The sequence below is a fragment of the Salvelinus fontinalis genome, chromosome 24, assembly GCF_029448725.1.
Source record: "Salvelinus fontinalis isolate EN_2023a chromosome 24, ASM2944872v1, whole genome shotgun sequence".
Taxonomy (NCBI): Eukaryota; Metazoa; Chordata; class Actinopteri; order Salmoniformes; family Salmonidae; genus Salvelinus; species Salvelinus fontinalis.
The window spans coordinates 31524829-31539718 of NC_074688.1; the positions used below are offsets into that span (position 1 = coordinate 31524829).

Genomic DNA, 14890 nt, shown 5'->3' on the forward strand with positions numbered 1-14890 from the left:
AGAGTGGTGCCTTTTTCTAAGTAAACTCTTCAGACACATAAACCCACCGAGCTGGAGAATAAAGAGATCATCTCTGTGTCTCAGTCTCTCACAGCAGCAAACCACAAACCCAATCCTGGGCCCAGTAGGATAGGGGTCAGTGTGGTAATAATGTTTATGTGACAGACGTCCAAATGAGGCTCCAAACCCCTGTGTCCTGTTACTGGTCAGTGATGCCGTGCCTGTCACTGTGTGGGATGGGATCAGGACCAAGGACACTCTGTCACACTATCCTGTCTCTACTCTGCAGCATCCAAGTCATCTGGATAAAACAGGAGTAATGTGTGGAGGAGCTGGAACACAGAGCCTATTCAACTCACTGGTACATCGGTTTATAGAGAAAAAGGGTTGTGTTTTCAGGAAAGCAGTGAATGTTTTTACCCATCAGCCTCTGTTTTAGCCTGTCCATAACTGAAACTGCCTCTCACACCTACAATGCACCTTTTGTATGCGCGTGTGTGTGTGTGGTATTCACCTCTCTCACAGCTGGGTAGGTCTCCGCTCCAGGTCAGGTCCCACTGGCACATGAGCAGCTCTGTGCCCACCAGCTGGAAGCCTGGGTAGCACTGGTAGGTGACCACCGTGCCATGGACCAGCTCGGGGTGGGAGGTGCTCTTCCATCCGTTGGTGATCTCTGGGAGCTCCGGACACGTGTCGTTACGAGGTACCTCTGTATCCACGAAGGAGGGAGAGAGAAAGAGAACGAGAGAAAAAAGGCACCTACTTTACAGAGCGCACAGAGCTGGAGTGGTGTGGTTTTGCATTCAAATGAATGAACCTCAGGACAAACTCAATAGAGGACATCCATTCTGTTGGAATTTCAATCTAGTGTGAAAAGTACCATGCATGGGGAAGTCTATCTGCCAGGCAGCATGGTTGTCCCTGTTCTAGCCACAGCAGAAGCCAGAGAGGGCAGGGCACCCTGCAGATGAGGCTAATGTAGACAAACACACGCAGTAATTGTGTTTGGGCCTCTGACGGGCACAATACCAGACAGCTGCACCACTTGGCTGGGCCTTGCTTTCCCTCTCAGTTAGAGGCATGAACAGACTACAAAACCACCTCTCTCTCTCTCTCTCTCTCTCTCTCTCTCTCTCTCTCTCTCTCTCTCTCTCTCTCTCTCTCTCTCTCTCTCTCTCTCTCTCTCTCTCTCTCTCTCTCTCTCTCTCTCTCTCTCTCTCTCTCTCTCTCTCTCTCTCTCTCTCTCTCTCTCTCTCTCTCTCTCCCCACCCCCTTCCCTCTCACTCTCTCTCTCCCTTCCTCTTCTCTCTTTCACTCACTCTTCTCTCTCTCGCTGCATCTTATCAGATGTCTGCTTTATGGGTTGGCTCTGCTCCGGTTTCGTGACGACCGTGCTGATGGAAGGGGCCCCTCTGACCATGGAAGAGTGTCTCCTCCTGAACCCTCTAAAACTTTCCTCCTCCTTACTCATCTCCCCTCTTCACTGGCCGTCTATCGCATCAACTCTCTGTTCACACAATCTCGTAACTCACTCCGGGGTCTTACCAAAGAAGTGCACCACAAAGCCGTTGCCGTAGCCGTAGATGTTGGTTGCCGGGTCAGACTGGAACTGGATGGTGACGTCGGCCATGGAGGTGTAGATTTTGAAGTGTGGCCGTGAGCCTCCGTACTGGCCCAGCACCTTAGCAGTCAGGTCATCTCCATCATAGAATGTCAGCAGGTCGTTCTTCCCTATATTGAGGCTGGAGCACCAAGAAGGAAAATGTATTTCACCGTGCACAAAGAATTGGCCTTCACGCACACTCTTACATTACTAGCTCATTTGTCCTATAGTTTCTTTGTCATTGTTTCCTGTATCTGTTTTAAAAACTTGAAAGCACCCTCACTAAAATACTTTTCTTGCTTTGAGACGTTCTGTTTTAATTTTCCATTTACTTTGGAGCACCATAGCTCTACTGACAAGAAAGTGAAAAACCATGTGGTAATTTGTCGCTTACATTTTTTTTACTATTGTTTTAAATGTGTCACCTGAGACAGAGCCCTCTCCTTAAGCACCAGGACGGGATGTGAAGTAGAGAGGAAATGACTCTCCGCCAGAATAGGGAAGTGACACGTAACTCTTTCCTGTCTCTAATTAATCACAAATGGCTCCTGATAAAACTCATTACAAGGCAAGCAATTGTACTATTAATCAATTTGGAGTTTAACAGAATCCAGGAAAATCCAGAAAAATTTGAGCGATAAAGAGAGTTGGTGCTGTAATGCAGTCGTGTATCAGTAGTGTATTGTATGACATGAATAACAGAGTGTAAAAATGTCTGTCTTGTCAACTTGTTTACACTCTGTGAACGGAGTTCAGTTTCAAGATATTAAACATATGATGCACACACGTCTTGGCAAAGATCAGGTGTTTCAGACTAATGAAATATCCGCACAGCTTAGCCTACCCACTGGGCTCAGACGTCAATTCAACAGCTATTCCACTTTGGTTAAATTTCATTGAAATGATGTGGAAACTATGTTGATTCAACCAGTGGATATTTTCTGCTGATGCATCTGTATTGCAACTCTAGAAAAAGCTAAATCTGCAGTAATTCATTGACTATTGAAAATGCATCTCACCTCAATAGAGCGGGACAGATTGAGAAATTGTATCAGCTTGCATAAAATTAGTTGTGATCGAGTTAAACATGCCTTTGCATAGCTGTGCTGCCGTATCTGCAGAGAAAATCAATCATGCTTTCTATTATGTGGCAGTGATTTGATTTAGTGTAATTTAAACACAGGCTCTGATTGACTCGGCTCACAGGCCTGCCACCATGTTCCTTCACAATGCATTATCTCAGACAACTCCTCATCTGTACCCGCATTTGCTTTTCTCCAACACTGAGAGAACTTGACATTTATGTTCAGTACAAGTTTCAAACTAGTTTGAGCAAAATTAATACCCCTCAATACAAATCACAATTAGACTAAACACAGTCATTTGGGTGTCATGATGGCTCCCCAATGGTCATTAGACCATTCTCCTTTTATCTCACAACTGCACCTCTTAGTTCCCAAACCTGAATGAACGTTCTGATGGAAAATCTCGCTTCTAGTTCTCTCCTCTCTGGCTTGTGAGATCTTGGCTGGACGGGGATCCAGATCCACTGTCCTTCACTCAAACTCAACTCTCAGTGCTAGGCTAACGTACAGTATCCAGACTAGCAGGCTCAGAGTCAACACACTTATCAGCGATACTAGTGATGGAATAAGCCAATGAGTTCTCCTGCCAACTTCTAGCCCTGAGAGACAAACCTAATCAAGATAAGTGCTGTAACTAATATTTGATGCATTGATGCATAAAATATCCTGTCGCTCTTTTCACTAAATTCTCACCAAAGGCAAAGCACACTTTAATGGAAACGACCAGAATCACTGTCTTTCAAATCCTATTTAACTTGCAAACTATTCCAGTATGTGTGTGTACGTGAATGTATGCATGCATATTAACTAGAACTGGCGAAGGTCACATGCATGCGTGTTTGTGTGCAGGTGTTTATTCAGAATGTGTATTTCTAATAATCAAAGTTCATCAAGGCAGGGGCACAGCTTATTCTCATTCCCAAACACTATTTAGGCGTTGGAGCACTCCGTCAACATTTGGAGCATCTGAATTTAGGCTGCTGAACTACACCTCCGGTGTACCATCCTCCACACCTGCATGTCATTCACAGCCCCATCTCCTGCACCTGAGCTCTTAACGAGCGCCTAGCTAGTACTCCTAGTTGGTCCGAATTTACCAGTCGTCATTAGTAGTTCCCCTGAATGAGTGTACCAGCCGTCATTAGGATCCCTGGTCCTGTGTGATTTTGGGAGCGGTGAACAGGACGCTGGGCAGTGATGAATGACTATAAAGGAATGAGATTGTTCTCATTACCGTGGTAAAGTGTTCCTAAACCCTGGTAACGAGCTTTAGGAAGGCACACTGTGCAATGGTGTTTCAGAATGCTGGCGTGACTAGTGGGACAAGAGGGAGGCATCAGGCATGGTATATGCAGGTTCATGGCACGAGAGTCTGTGTGTTCAGATTATCAGTGACTGGGCTCCAAGCACAATCACTCTTTGTGCAACCCTGGTTTCATCACTATGATCAGAGACTGAATGCTTTCTTCGAGGATATTCTGAAAGATAACAGTGGTTTGAGTGATGTCGTTAAACTGAGATTGCAGATGTTAGGTTCTCATATTTCCCCTTGTTCACCTTTCAGTGTGTGCTGGTATGGATGTTCACATCAAAACTGGAGGAAATGGGGAGGAAATCCTGTAGATTATTCTTAGATAGCCTTCTCTCTGTCTCACCCACATGCACACTCAGGCTACATTAGATAGCCTTCTCTCTGTCTCACCCACATGCACACTCAGGGTAAATTAGATAGCCTTCTCTCTGTCTCACCCACATGCACACTCAGGCTAAATTAGATAGCCTTCTCTCTGTCTCACCCACATGCACACTCAGGCTGAATTAGATAGCCTTCTCTCTGTCTCACCCACATGCACACTCAGGCTAAATTAGATAGCCTTCTCTCTGTCTCACCCACATGCACACTCAGGCTAAATTAGATAGCCTTCTCTCTGTCTCACCCACATGCACACTCAGGCTAAATTAGATAGCCTTCTCTCTGTCTCACCCACATGCACACTCAGGCTGAATTAGATAGCCTTCTCTCTGTCTCACTCACATGCGCATTCAGGCTGAATTAGATAGGTCTCTCTCTGTCTCACCCACATGCACACTCAGGCTAAATTAGATAGGTCTCTCTCTGTCTCACCCACATGCACACTCAGGCTAAATTAGTTAGCCTTCTCTCTGTCTCACCCACATGCACACTCAGGCTAAATTAGATAGCCTTCTCTCTGTCTCACCCACATGCACACTCAGGCTAAATTAGATAGCCTTCTCTCTGTCTCACCCACATGCACACTCAGGCTAAATTAGATAGCCTTCTCTCTGTCTCACCCACATGCACACTCAGGCTAAATTAGATAGCCTTCTCTCTGTCTCACCCACATGCACACTCAGGCTAAATTAGATAGTTCTCTCTCTGTCTCACCCACATGCACACTCAGGCTGAATTAGATAGGTCTCTCTCTGTCTCACCCACATGCACACTCAGGCTAAATTAGATAGTTCTCTCTCTGTCTCACCCACATGCACACTCAGGCTGAATTAGATAGCCTTCTCTCTGTCTCACTCACATGCACACTCAGGCTGAATTAGATAGGTCTCTCTCTGTCTCACCCACATGCACACTCAGGCTGAATTAGATAGCCTTCTCTCTGTCTCACTCACATGCACACTCAGGCTGAATTAGATAGCCTTCTCTCTGTCTCACTCACATGGACACTCAGGCTAAATTAGATAGCCTTCTCTCTTTCTCACCCACATGCACACTCAGGCTGAATTAGATAGCCTTCTCTCTGTCTCACTCACATGCACACTCAGGCTAAATTAGATAGGTCTCTTTCTGTCTCACCCACATGCACACTCAGGCTAAATTAGATAGGTCTCTCTCTGTCTCACTCACATGCACACTCAGGCTAAATTAGATAGGTCTCTCTCTGTCTCACCCACATGCACACTCAGGCTAAATTAGATAGGTCTCTCTCTGTCTCACCCACATGCACACTCAGGCTGAATTAGATAGCCTTCTCTCTGTGTCACCCACATGCACACTCAGGCTAAATTAGATAGTTCTCTCTCTGTCTCACCCACATGCACACTCAGGCTGAATTAGATAGCCTTCTCTCTGTCTCACCCACATGCACACTCAGGCTAAATTAGATAGGTCTCTCTCTGTCTCACCCACATGCACACTCAGGCTGAATTTGATAGCCTCCTCTCTGTCTCACCCACATGCACACTCAGGCTAAATTAGATAGGTCTCTCTCTGTCTCACCCACATGCACACTCAGGCTGAATTCTCATCAACGCTCCAAGGTTGAGCTGAAGGCTCTTCACCGTTGTCCCTGAAAGTCACATCTGCCCAAATTGCGTCCCCTCTAAATTAATAGGACATTTATTATTTTGACAGCTTCTTGTACCAAACATGGAGGATGCCATTTATTACAATGCTTCAGAATGTACAACCACAGTTGAGGCGTTCCGAAGAGAGAGAGAAGAGAAAAGAGCAAGAGAGACAACATATGCAAATGAGCCAGTTCTTAATTAAGGAAGCCAAATGATTGTACGCATGGTTAATCTATCAGGGTCTGACACAGCAGGGTCTTCTGTTCCCAGCCTTCACCTGACATCACTATCAAGGAAAACATTCGCTCCTCTCCCCTGCTCTGCTCAAATCAACCTATCTGATTCAGCAGAACACACACACACCACCTCTGTCCGAACCCCTGTGAAATAATTAGTTTCCTTTCCAGTTGGTAATTAACCTTTGTCTGCTGCTACTTATGTGTCCCATCCAAGAGCAACATATTATTTTATCTTCAGACCTTTTCTCTTTTGATTTGTTTAACCAGTCACAGTGGGGTAGTTTTTTGCACTGGCAGTTTCTGTTTGAAGTCGGGGCTGTGTTTGTACATCAGCAATAAAGCTTCTCCTAATGATCTGAGTGCAGAGATCTGCTGTAGAGCTTGTGTGAGGGTCAAGATTCTTACAAAGGTTAGAGCTATTCTGTGGTGGAGCGTCCTCAACTTGAACTGCTATGGGAAGGGGATGTGCAGCCAGGACGTTGTTTTAAAGGGTTCCCATAGCTAACATCCTTTTTCTGCGTCTGCATAAAATGTTATATCTGATGTTCAGGAGAATCTGTAGTGTAGAACGTAATAGATAATTAAGATACGTACACTTGGATGTCTAGCATGAGCCTCCTGTCTTCCTCCACGTGAATCCCCCAGATGCAGTCCTGGCCGCTATCGTAGGCCTCTGGCCAGTTAGGAGAGAGGACCACTCCAGCAGAGTCAGTCATCTCTCCACTGCAAACAGCTGTAACACACACACACAGTAAGCAAAAATACTCTGTGCAACAGTATCATATGGCTCATTTCCTACACAGAACAAAAACACACGCATACCTCTGCAGGCGGGCTCAGTCTCATTCCACTGGGGGTTGTTGTGGTCCATGCACTCAATGATGACAGAGCCCTGCTCCAGGGTGTAGCCAGGGTCACAGGTGAACTCTACCACCGTCCCCACTGCCCACGTGCTGTCATTACTGGTAAAGTTACCGTACTTGACGAATGGCTCGTAGCAGTGGCCCACTGCAAACGCTGTGAAAGAGAGGATATGTGGATAAACCACAGAAAAAAGGCCAGACTGTGTCACTGAGCCCCATGTGTGCCATAGGCAGTGGGCCATTGACTTTGCAGACAGCGAGCCGCCCGTTAGCTCGCTGCCTATCAAAGACGGAGCAGACCCAGAGGTACATTTAATTGGTGGTCTGCTGCTTCAACCCACCGACTGACATGTAATGGTATCAGGAAGAGAGGAGCACTATTAAAGCAGTTACACATGGTGTCAGATTGAACAGGCTAATCATGTTAAAGACAACCCACACACGGTCCATTAGAATAAGCAGCGCTGCTCTCTTACAGCGTAATCCCATTTGCTACAGTAAATTGAAGCCCAATACAGATTCAATTGATCTGATTGGATAATGACTCCAGAACCTGTGATGTGGCTCTGACTTCAAGCTCTGAATAGCCCTTTGAAAATCCACATAGAGAGGATGACTGGGGATGAGCGTAGAGAAAAATTTAACATTTGAGAGTTTGAAGCTAAACTGCTCAGAGCAGAGGACTTCAATTGTTATGTTATGTTTCACTTATTTCCATTCCAATTATTTATAGGAGGGAAAGAAGAGGAGAGGGCCTGAGGCAGTGTCTTTTCTCCACACCAGTGCCTGGAGGGGTCTGTGTGATGCATTTCTTAAACAACAGTTTTTATCTCCACTAATTTTACACTGCTGGACTGTATGTGAGGGGAGTTTGAGTATCCTTGGGTATCACTCAAATCAATGAAATGTATTTATAAAGCCCTTTTTACATCAGCAGGTGTCACAAAGTGCTATACAGAAACCCAGCTTAAAGCTCCAAACAGCAAGCAATGCAGATGTAGAAACACGGTGGCTAGTGAAGACTCCCTAGAAAGACAGGAACCTAGGAAGAAACCTAGAGAGGAACCAGGCTCTGAGGGGTGGCCAGTCCTCTTCTGGCTGTGCGGGTGGAGATTATAAGAGTACATGGCCATTAAGGTCAGATTGTTCTTGAAGATGTTCAAACATTCATAGATGACCAGCAGGGTCAAATAATAATTACAGTGGTTGTAGAGGGTGCAACAGGTCAGCACCTCAGGAGTAAATGTCATTTGGCTTTTCATAGCCAAGTACCCTTTCCAAAGACCTGAAGACTTGTGTTAGATACCCATGCCTAGTCTTGTGGCACACAGGGAACCTGCCTTCTACCCCAGTCAGTAACATTGGTGCCATGACCTGGATGGGTCTCTGTGAGATGGAGAAGGTCAAAGGGGGGGGCTAGGGGTAACCGAGACCTGAAGACTTGCGTTAGCTCCCTTGGGGATGTGTCTACCTTGGTATCTGATGGCGATGCCGGTGGAGGTGCCTGCACCATCAGTGGTGAGCTCTATGAAGAGGGATCTGGAGGTGCTCACCAGGCCCTCGTTGGGCAGGTACTCCACCTCATATGAGTCATACAGCGGAGGAGAATCAATGTTTTTCCCATTTTTGATCAGAAGCCTGAAAGAGAGAAATTAAAACACATCAGTACCTGGTTGGATTTATAAGACCTCATAATATGCATAGTGGGCACGTTCCTAAAGAGATGAAGCAACAGGAAGGAATGTGATACGGTAGTACAGCATCGGGCTTGACCTGCATATAAGGCCAATGATATGTTTCAGTACAGCTGAGGAGCTAGCCTACTGACCTCATTAAAAGTCCATTTGTTATTGTCTCCAGACACAGCGTCTACCACTCATAAAAACAACATTATCTCAACTCAAATAAGCATGTCCTAGTCAATTCAATTAATTAATTTGAAGCACCCTCTTGTGAATTGTTATATTGCCTTACGAACATTCACAACAGCTTATAGGTGCAGTCCCATAGCGTTATGATTCCAATAAGGAAAATAAATATAAATGCTAACATTTTCAAAGATTATACTGAGTTACAGTTCATATAAGGAAATCAGTAAATTGAAATATATTCAGCTGATCAGGTTGTTGATTCTGGCCTGTGGAATGTTGTCCCACTCCTCTTCAATGGCTGTGTGAAGTTGCTGGATGTTGGAGGGAACTGGTACATGCTGTCGTACACGTTGATCCAGAGCATCCCACACATTCTCAATGGCTGACATGTATGGTGAGTATGCAGGCCATGGAAGAACTGGGACCTTTTCAGCTTCCAGGAATTGTGTACAAGATCCTTGTGACATGGGGCTGTGCATTATCATGCTGAAACATGAGGTGGCACGACAATGGGCCTCAGGATCTTGTCACGGGATATCTGTGCATTCAAATTGCCATTGATAAAATGCAATTGTGTTCATTGTCCGTAGTTTATGCCTGTCCATTCCATAACCCCACCGCCACCATGGGGCACTCTGTTTACAACGTTGACATCAGCAAACCGCTCACCCACACGACGCCATACACATGGTCTGCGACCGGTTGGACATACTGACAAATTCTCTAAAACAACATTGGATGCGACTTATGGTAGAGAAATTATAATAAAATTATCTGGCAACAGCTGTGGTGGACATTCCTGCAGTCAGCATGGCAATTGCAGGCACCCTCAAAACTTGAGACATCTGTGTTATTGTGGTGTGTGACAAAACTGCACATTTTAGAGTGGCCTTTTATCGCCCCCAACAAAAGGCCGACCTGTGTAATGATCATGCTGTTTAATCAGCTTCTTGATATGCCACACCTGTCAGGTGGATGGATTATCTTGGCAAAGAATAAATCGTCACTAACAGGGATGTAAACAAATTTGTGCACAAAATCTGAACAAAATAAGCTTTTTGTGCATAAATGACATTTCTGGGATCTTTTATTTCAGCTCATGAAACATGGGACAAACACTGTACATGTTGCGTATATATTTTTGTTCTGTATAGTTTCACAATGACAGTCAAAAAATAAAGTAAGAAGGGGATTCAAGTGAAATGTTTCCAATTATTTCAGTATTTCAGTATTTCTCTCTCTCTTTCTACCTTCCTCTTAAACTATTTTCTCAAAATTGGATTTCCATTCTGACACAGAGACACAGATGTTCCATTGAATCTCTACTTCAGATGATGAGACAATGCCTGGAAGTGTATCAGAGGAATGGACTGGTAATATGACGTGTGACAACAGAATCATGAGCCTGCGGTGAGAATCAGGTCCAACTGTCACAGAGACAGCAGTAGGACTCTGATGGGCTGTTGACTGCTTGTTGAGTGATTATTGTACTCAAGTGAACATTTAGACCTGGATAGTGTACTGGAGTAGAACAATAAGGTCAGAACACTGTAGCAGACCTGGGTCCAGATGGTATTTGCTTTCTTTTAAAGTTTTGGACTTTATTCAGTTGGCCTGGTGCAATAGAAAAAATGGAATAGCCCTGTAAGTGCACCTACTCATTCAAGTGTCTTTTACATTGTAGAATAATAGTGAAGATATCAAAACTATGAAATAACACATATGGAATCATGTAGTAACCAAAGATATTTAGGTTACTACATGATATATATTGTATATTTGAGATTCTTCAAAGTAGCCAACCTTTGCCTTGATGACAGCTTTGCACACTTTTAGCATTCTCTCAACCAGCTTCATCTCGAATGCTTTTCCAACAGTTTTGAAGGAGTTCCCACATATGCTGAGCACTTGTTGACTGCTTTTCCTTCACTCTTGGGTCCAACTCATGCCAAACCATCTCAATTGGGTTGAGGTTGGGTGAATGTGGAGGCCAGGTTATTTGATGCAGCACTCCATCACTCTCCTTGGTCAAATAGCTTTTACACAGCCTGGAGGTGTGTTTTCGGTCATTGTCCTGTTGAAAAACAAATGATAGTCCCACTAAGCGCAAGCCAAATGGGATGGCGTACCCCTGCAGAATGCTGTGGTAGCTATGCTGGTTAAGTGTGCATCGACATTTAAATAAATCACAGACAGTGTCACCAGCAAAGCACTCCCACACCATCACACCTCCTCCTCCATGCTCCTCGGTGGGAAAAACACATGCAGAGATCATCCGTTTACCTAATCTACGTCTCACAAAGACACGGCGGTTGTAACCAAAAAACGTAAATTAGGACTCATCAGACCAAAGGACAGATTTCCACCTGTCTAATGTCCATTGCTCGTGTTTCTTGGCCCAAGAAAGTCTCTCCTTCTTAATGGTGTCCTTTAGTAGTGGTTTCTTTGTAGCAATTCGACCATGATGGCCTAATTCACGCAATCTCCTCTGAACAGTTGATGTTGAGATGTGTCTGTTACTTGAACTCTGTGAAGCATTTATTTGGGCTGCAATCTGAGGCTGGTAACTCTAATGAACTTATCCTCTGCAGCAGAGGTAACTCTGGGTCTTCCTTTCCTGTGGCGGTCCTCAAGAGAGACAGTTTCATCATAGCGCTTGACATGACTGACCATGTCTTAAAGTAATGATAGACTGTCGTTTCTCTTTGGTTATTTGAGATGTTCTTGCCATAATATGGACTTGGTCTTTTACCAAATAAAGCTATCTTGTGTATACCACCCCTACCTCGTCACAACACAACTGATTGGCTCAAACGCATTGAGGAAAGAAATTCCACAAATTTAATTTTAACAAGACACACCTGTTCATTAAAATGCATTCCAGGTGACTACCTCATGAAGCTGGTTGAGAGAATGCCAAGAGTGTGCAAAGCTGTCATCAAGGCAAAGGGTGGCTACTTTGAAGAATCTCAAATATAAAATATATTTAGATGTGTTTAACACTTTTCTAGTTACTACATGATTCCATATGTGTTATTTCATAGTTTGGATGTCTTCACTATTATTCTACAATGTAGAAAATAGTAAAAATAAAGAAAAACCATAGAATGAGTAGGTGTGTCCATACCTTTGACTGGTACGTTATATATACAGTATATATCTATACAGTTGAAGTCGGAAGTTTACATACACCTTAGCCAAATACATTTAAACTCAGTTTTTCACAATTCCTGACATTTAATCCTAGTAAAGATTTCATGTCTTGGGTCAGTTAGGATCACCACTTTATTTTAAGAATGTGAAATGTCAGAATAACAGTAGATAGAATGATTTATTTCAGCTTTTAATTCTTTCATCACATTCCCAGTGGGTCAGAAGTTTACATACACTCAATTAGTATTTGGTAGCATTGCCTTTAAACTGTTTAACTTGGGTCAAACAGTTCAGGTAGCCTTCCACAAGCCTCCCACAATAAGTTGGGTGATTTTTGGCCCATTCCTCCTGACAGAGCTGGTGTAACTGAGTCAGGTTTGTAGGACTCCTTGCTCGCACACGCTTTTTCAGTTCTGCCCACACATTTTCTATGGGATTGAGGTCAGGGCTTTGTGATGGCCACTCCAAAACCTTGACTTTGTTGTCCTTAAGCCATTTTGGCACAACTTTGGAAGTATGCTTAGGGTCATTGTCCATTTGGAAGACCCATTTGCGACCAAGCTTCAACTTCCTGACTGATGTTTTGAGATGTTGCTTCAATATATCCACATAATTTTCCTCCTCATGATGCCATCTATTTTGTGAAGTGCACCAGTCCCTCCTGCAGCAAAGCACCCCACAACATGATGCTGCCACCCCCGTGCTCCATGGTTGGGATGGTGTTCTTTGGCTTGCAAGCCTCCCCCTTTTTCCTCTAAACATAACGATGGTCATTACCACCAAACAGTTCTATTTTTGTTTCATCAGACCAGAGGACATTTCTCTAAAAAGTACGATCTTTGTCCCCATGTGCAGTTGCAAACCGTAGTCTGGCTTTTTTATGGCGGTTTTGGAGCAGTGGCTTCTTCCTTGCTGAGTGGCCTTTCAGGTTATGTCGATATAGGACTCGTTTTACTGTGGATATAGATACTTTTGTACCTGTTTTCCTCCAGCATCTTCACAAGGTCCTTTGCTGTTGTTCTGGGATTGATTTGCACTTTTCCCACCAAAGTACGTTCATATTTAGGAGACAAAACCTCCTTCCTGGGAGGTATGATGGCTGCGTGGCCCCGTGGTGTTTATACTTGCGCACTATTGTTTGTACAGATGAACATGGTACCTTCAGGCATTTGGAAATTGGTCCCAAGGATGAGCCAGACTTGTGGAGGTCTTCAATTTTTTTCTGAGGTCGTGGCTGATTTATTTAGATTTTCCCATGGTGTCAAGCAAAGAGGCACTGAGTTTGAAGGTAGGCCTTGAAATAAATCCACAGGTACACCTCCAATTGACTCAAATGATGCCAATTAGTCTATCAGATGATGTCAATTAGCCTATCCTTTGTTTGTTTTTAGTCCCATCCTTCAGCGGAGCTTAATCAAAGCTCAAAATACTTGGAACAAAATTACTACTATTTGAATCCAGGCCTGACTGAACACTGTAGTGAATTGAACCCCATGACCAACACCCCACCTGTCATCGTCCTCTGCCAGGGCCATCTTCTCAAAGTGGACGTGCACTCGCTGTTCCTCTGGGGCCTCCAGAAGCCAATGGCACGTCAGGTTGTTGCTGTAGTTGCCAGGGAAACCGGGCGACACAATGCGGCCAACCGTGGCATTCCGGACAATGCCACCACAGGCAGCTGGGATGCCCATGAAGTAGGAATGGGAGGAGAGAAGGAAGATGAGATAGATGAGAGAAGAAAAATGGGATGAGAGGAGAGAAGAGGGGTGGGATGAGAGGAGAGAAAGGTGGGATGGGAGGAGAGGAGAGGAGAAGAATGGATGGGAGGAGAGAAGAAGGATGGAATGGGAGGAGGAGGGAGAGAAGAAGGATGGGATGGGAGGAGAGGACCGAAGAAGGATGGGATGGGAAGAGAGGACAGAAAAGAAGAAGGATGGGATGGGAGGAGAGGAGAGGAAAGGAGAAGGGTGGGATGGGAGGAGGAGGGAGAGAGACATTTTTTAGTCTGGGAAAATAATTTGCTTAAATCTCAGTCAAACAGAATGTGTCACGACAGAGAATACTGTACCTTGGGAAACCATGACTAGAGATAAATCCGGAGAACACAATGAGTCGAGGTGGTGAGTAAGAGCAAGATTTGAGTTTGTGTAAATAAATAAAAGAGAGAGTGGGTCTGGTATTGGTAACAGTGTATCACAACAGACGAGGTGAAGGTAAGCTAGGTAGACACAAGGTTTAATTAAAGCAGAGCAGCAGCTTCAGCCTTAACCTGCTCTGTGGCACTCTGCCCTGCCATCAGTAATCAGACCCTTGCAGACACCGTGCTGTGGGCTCTGGGACCACTGTCTGGCACGCAGGCACACCCACCCACACACACACACACACACTGTATAAATGGTAGGAGAGAGAATCCTTATACTCTCTCCACACATTTTCTAAACTATGCCTTGACGATGCCCAACGCAAGGAGGGAGCCTCCCTGCTCTCCATTCAGTGTTAAAACGATGTAGAGACCCATTGTTCCAACCCAGGACTAAAACATTCACTCACGATTCATCACTGGTGCTCATCTGATCCTGCATCTAAACTGTCTGCTTCTAAACGTTCCTCCACCAGGGATTGAACCCTGTCTGAATCTGTGCTTGTTATGCAAGACGAATACAAGCAGAATCAAGAGGTGAACTTGTTGGAAGAGAAAATATGACGCAGTCCTTGTTTCGGCTGAGAACAACAACAACAACGTGTCTTGTTT

General features: G+C 44.6%; 1 protein-coding gene across 2 annotated transcripts in view; it reads right to left on the reverse strand.

Annotated features, from left to right (window-relative positions):
• Positions 1 to 14890, reverse strand: part of LOC129822294 (seizure protein 6 homolog) — a 166290-nt gene that overhangs the window by 6665 nt on the left and 144735 nt on the right. For both annotated transcript variants that reach the window (XM_055880451.1, XM_055880450.1), the window contains exons 6-11: positions 13648 to 13816; positions 8586 to 8752; positions 7074 to 7268; positions 6846 to 6984; positions 1546 to 1742; positions 515 to 709 (exon numbers count right to left, since the gene is read on the reverse strand). In XM_055880451.1, coding sequence (XP_055736426.1) covers positions 515 to 709; positions 1546 to 1742; positions 6846 to 6984; positions 7074 to 7268; positions 8586 to 8752; positions 13648 to 13816 — 1062 coding nt within the window. The remainder of the gene's footprint in view (positions 1 to 514; positions 710 to 1545; positions 1743 to 6845; positions 6985 to 7073; positions 7269 to 8585; positions 8753 to 13647; positions 13817 to 14890) is intronic.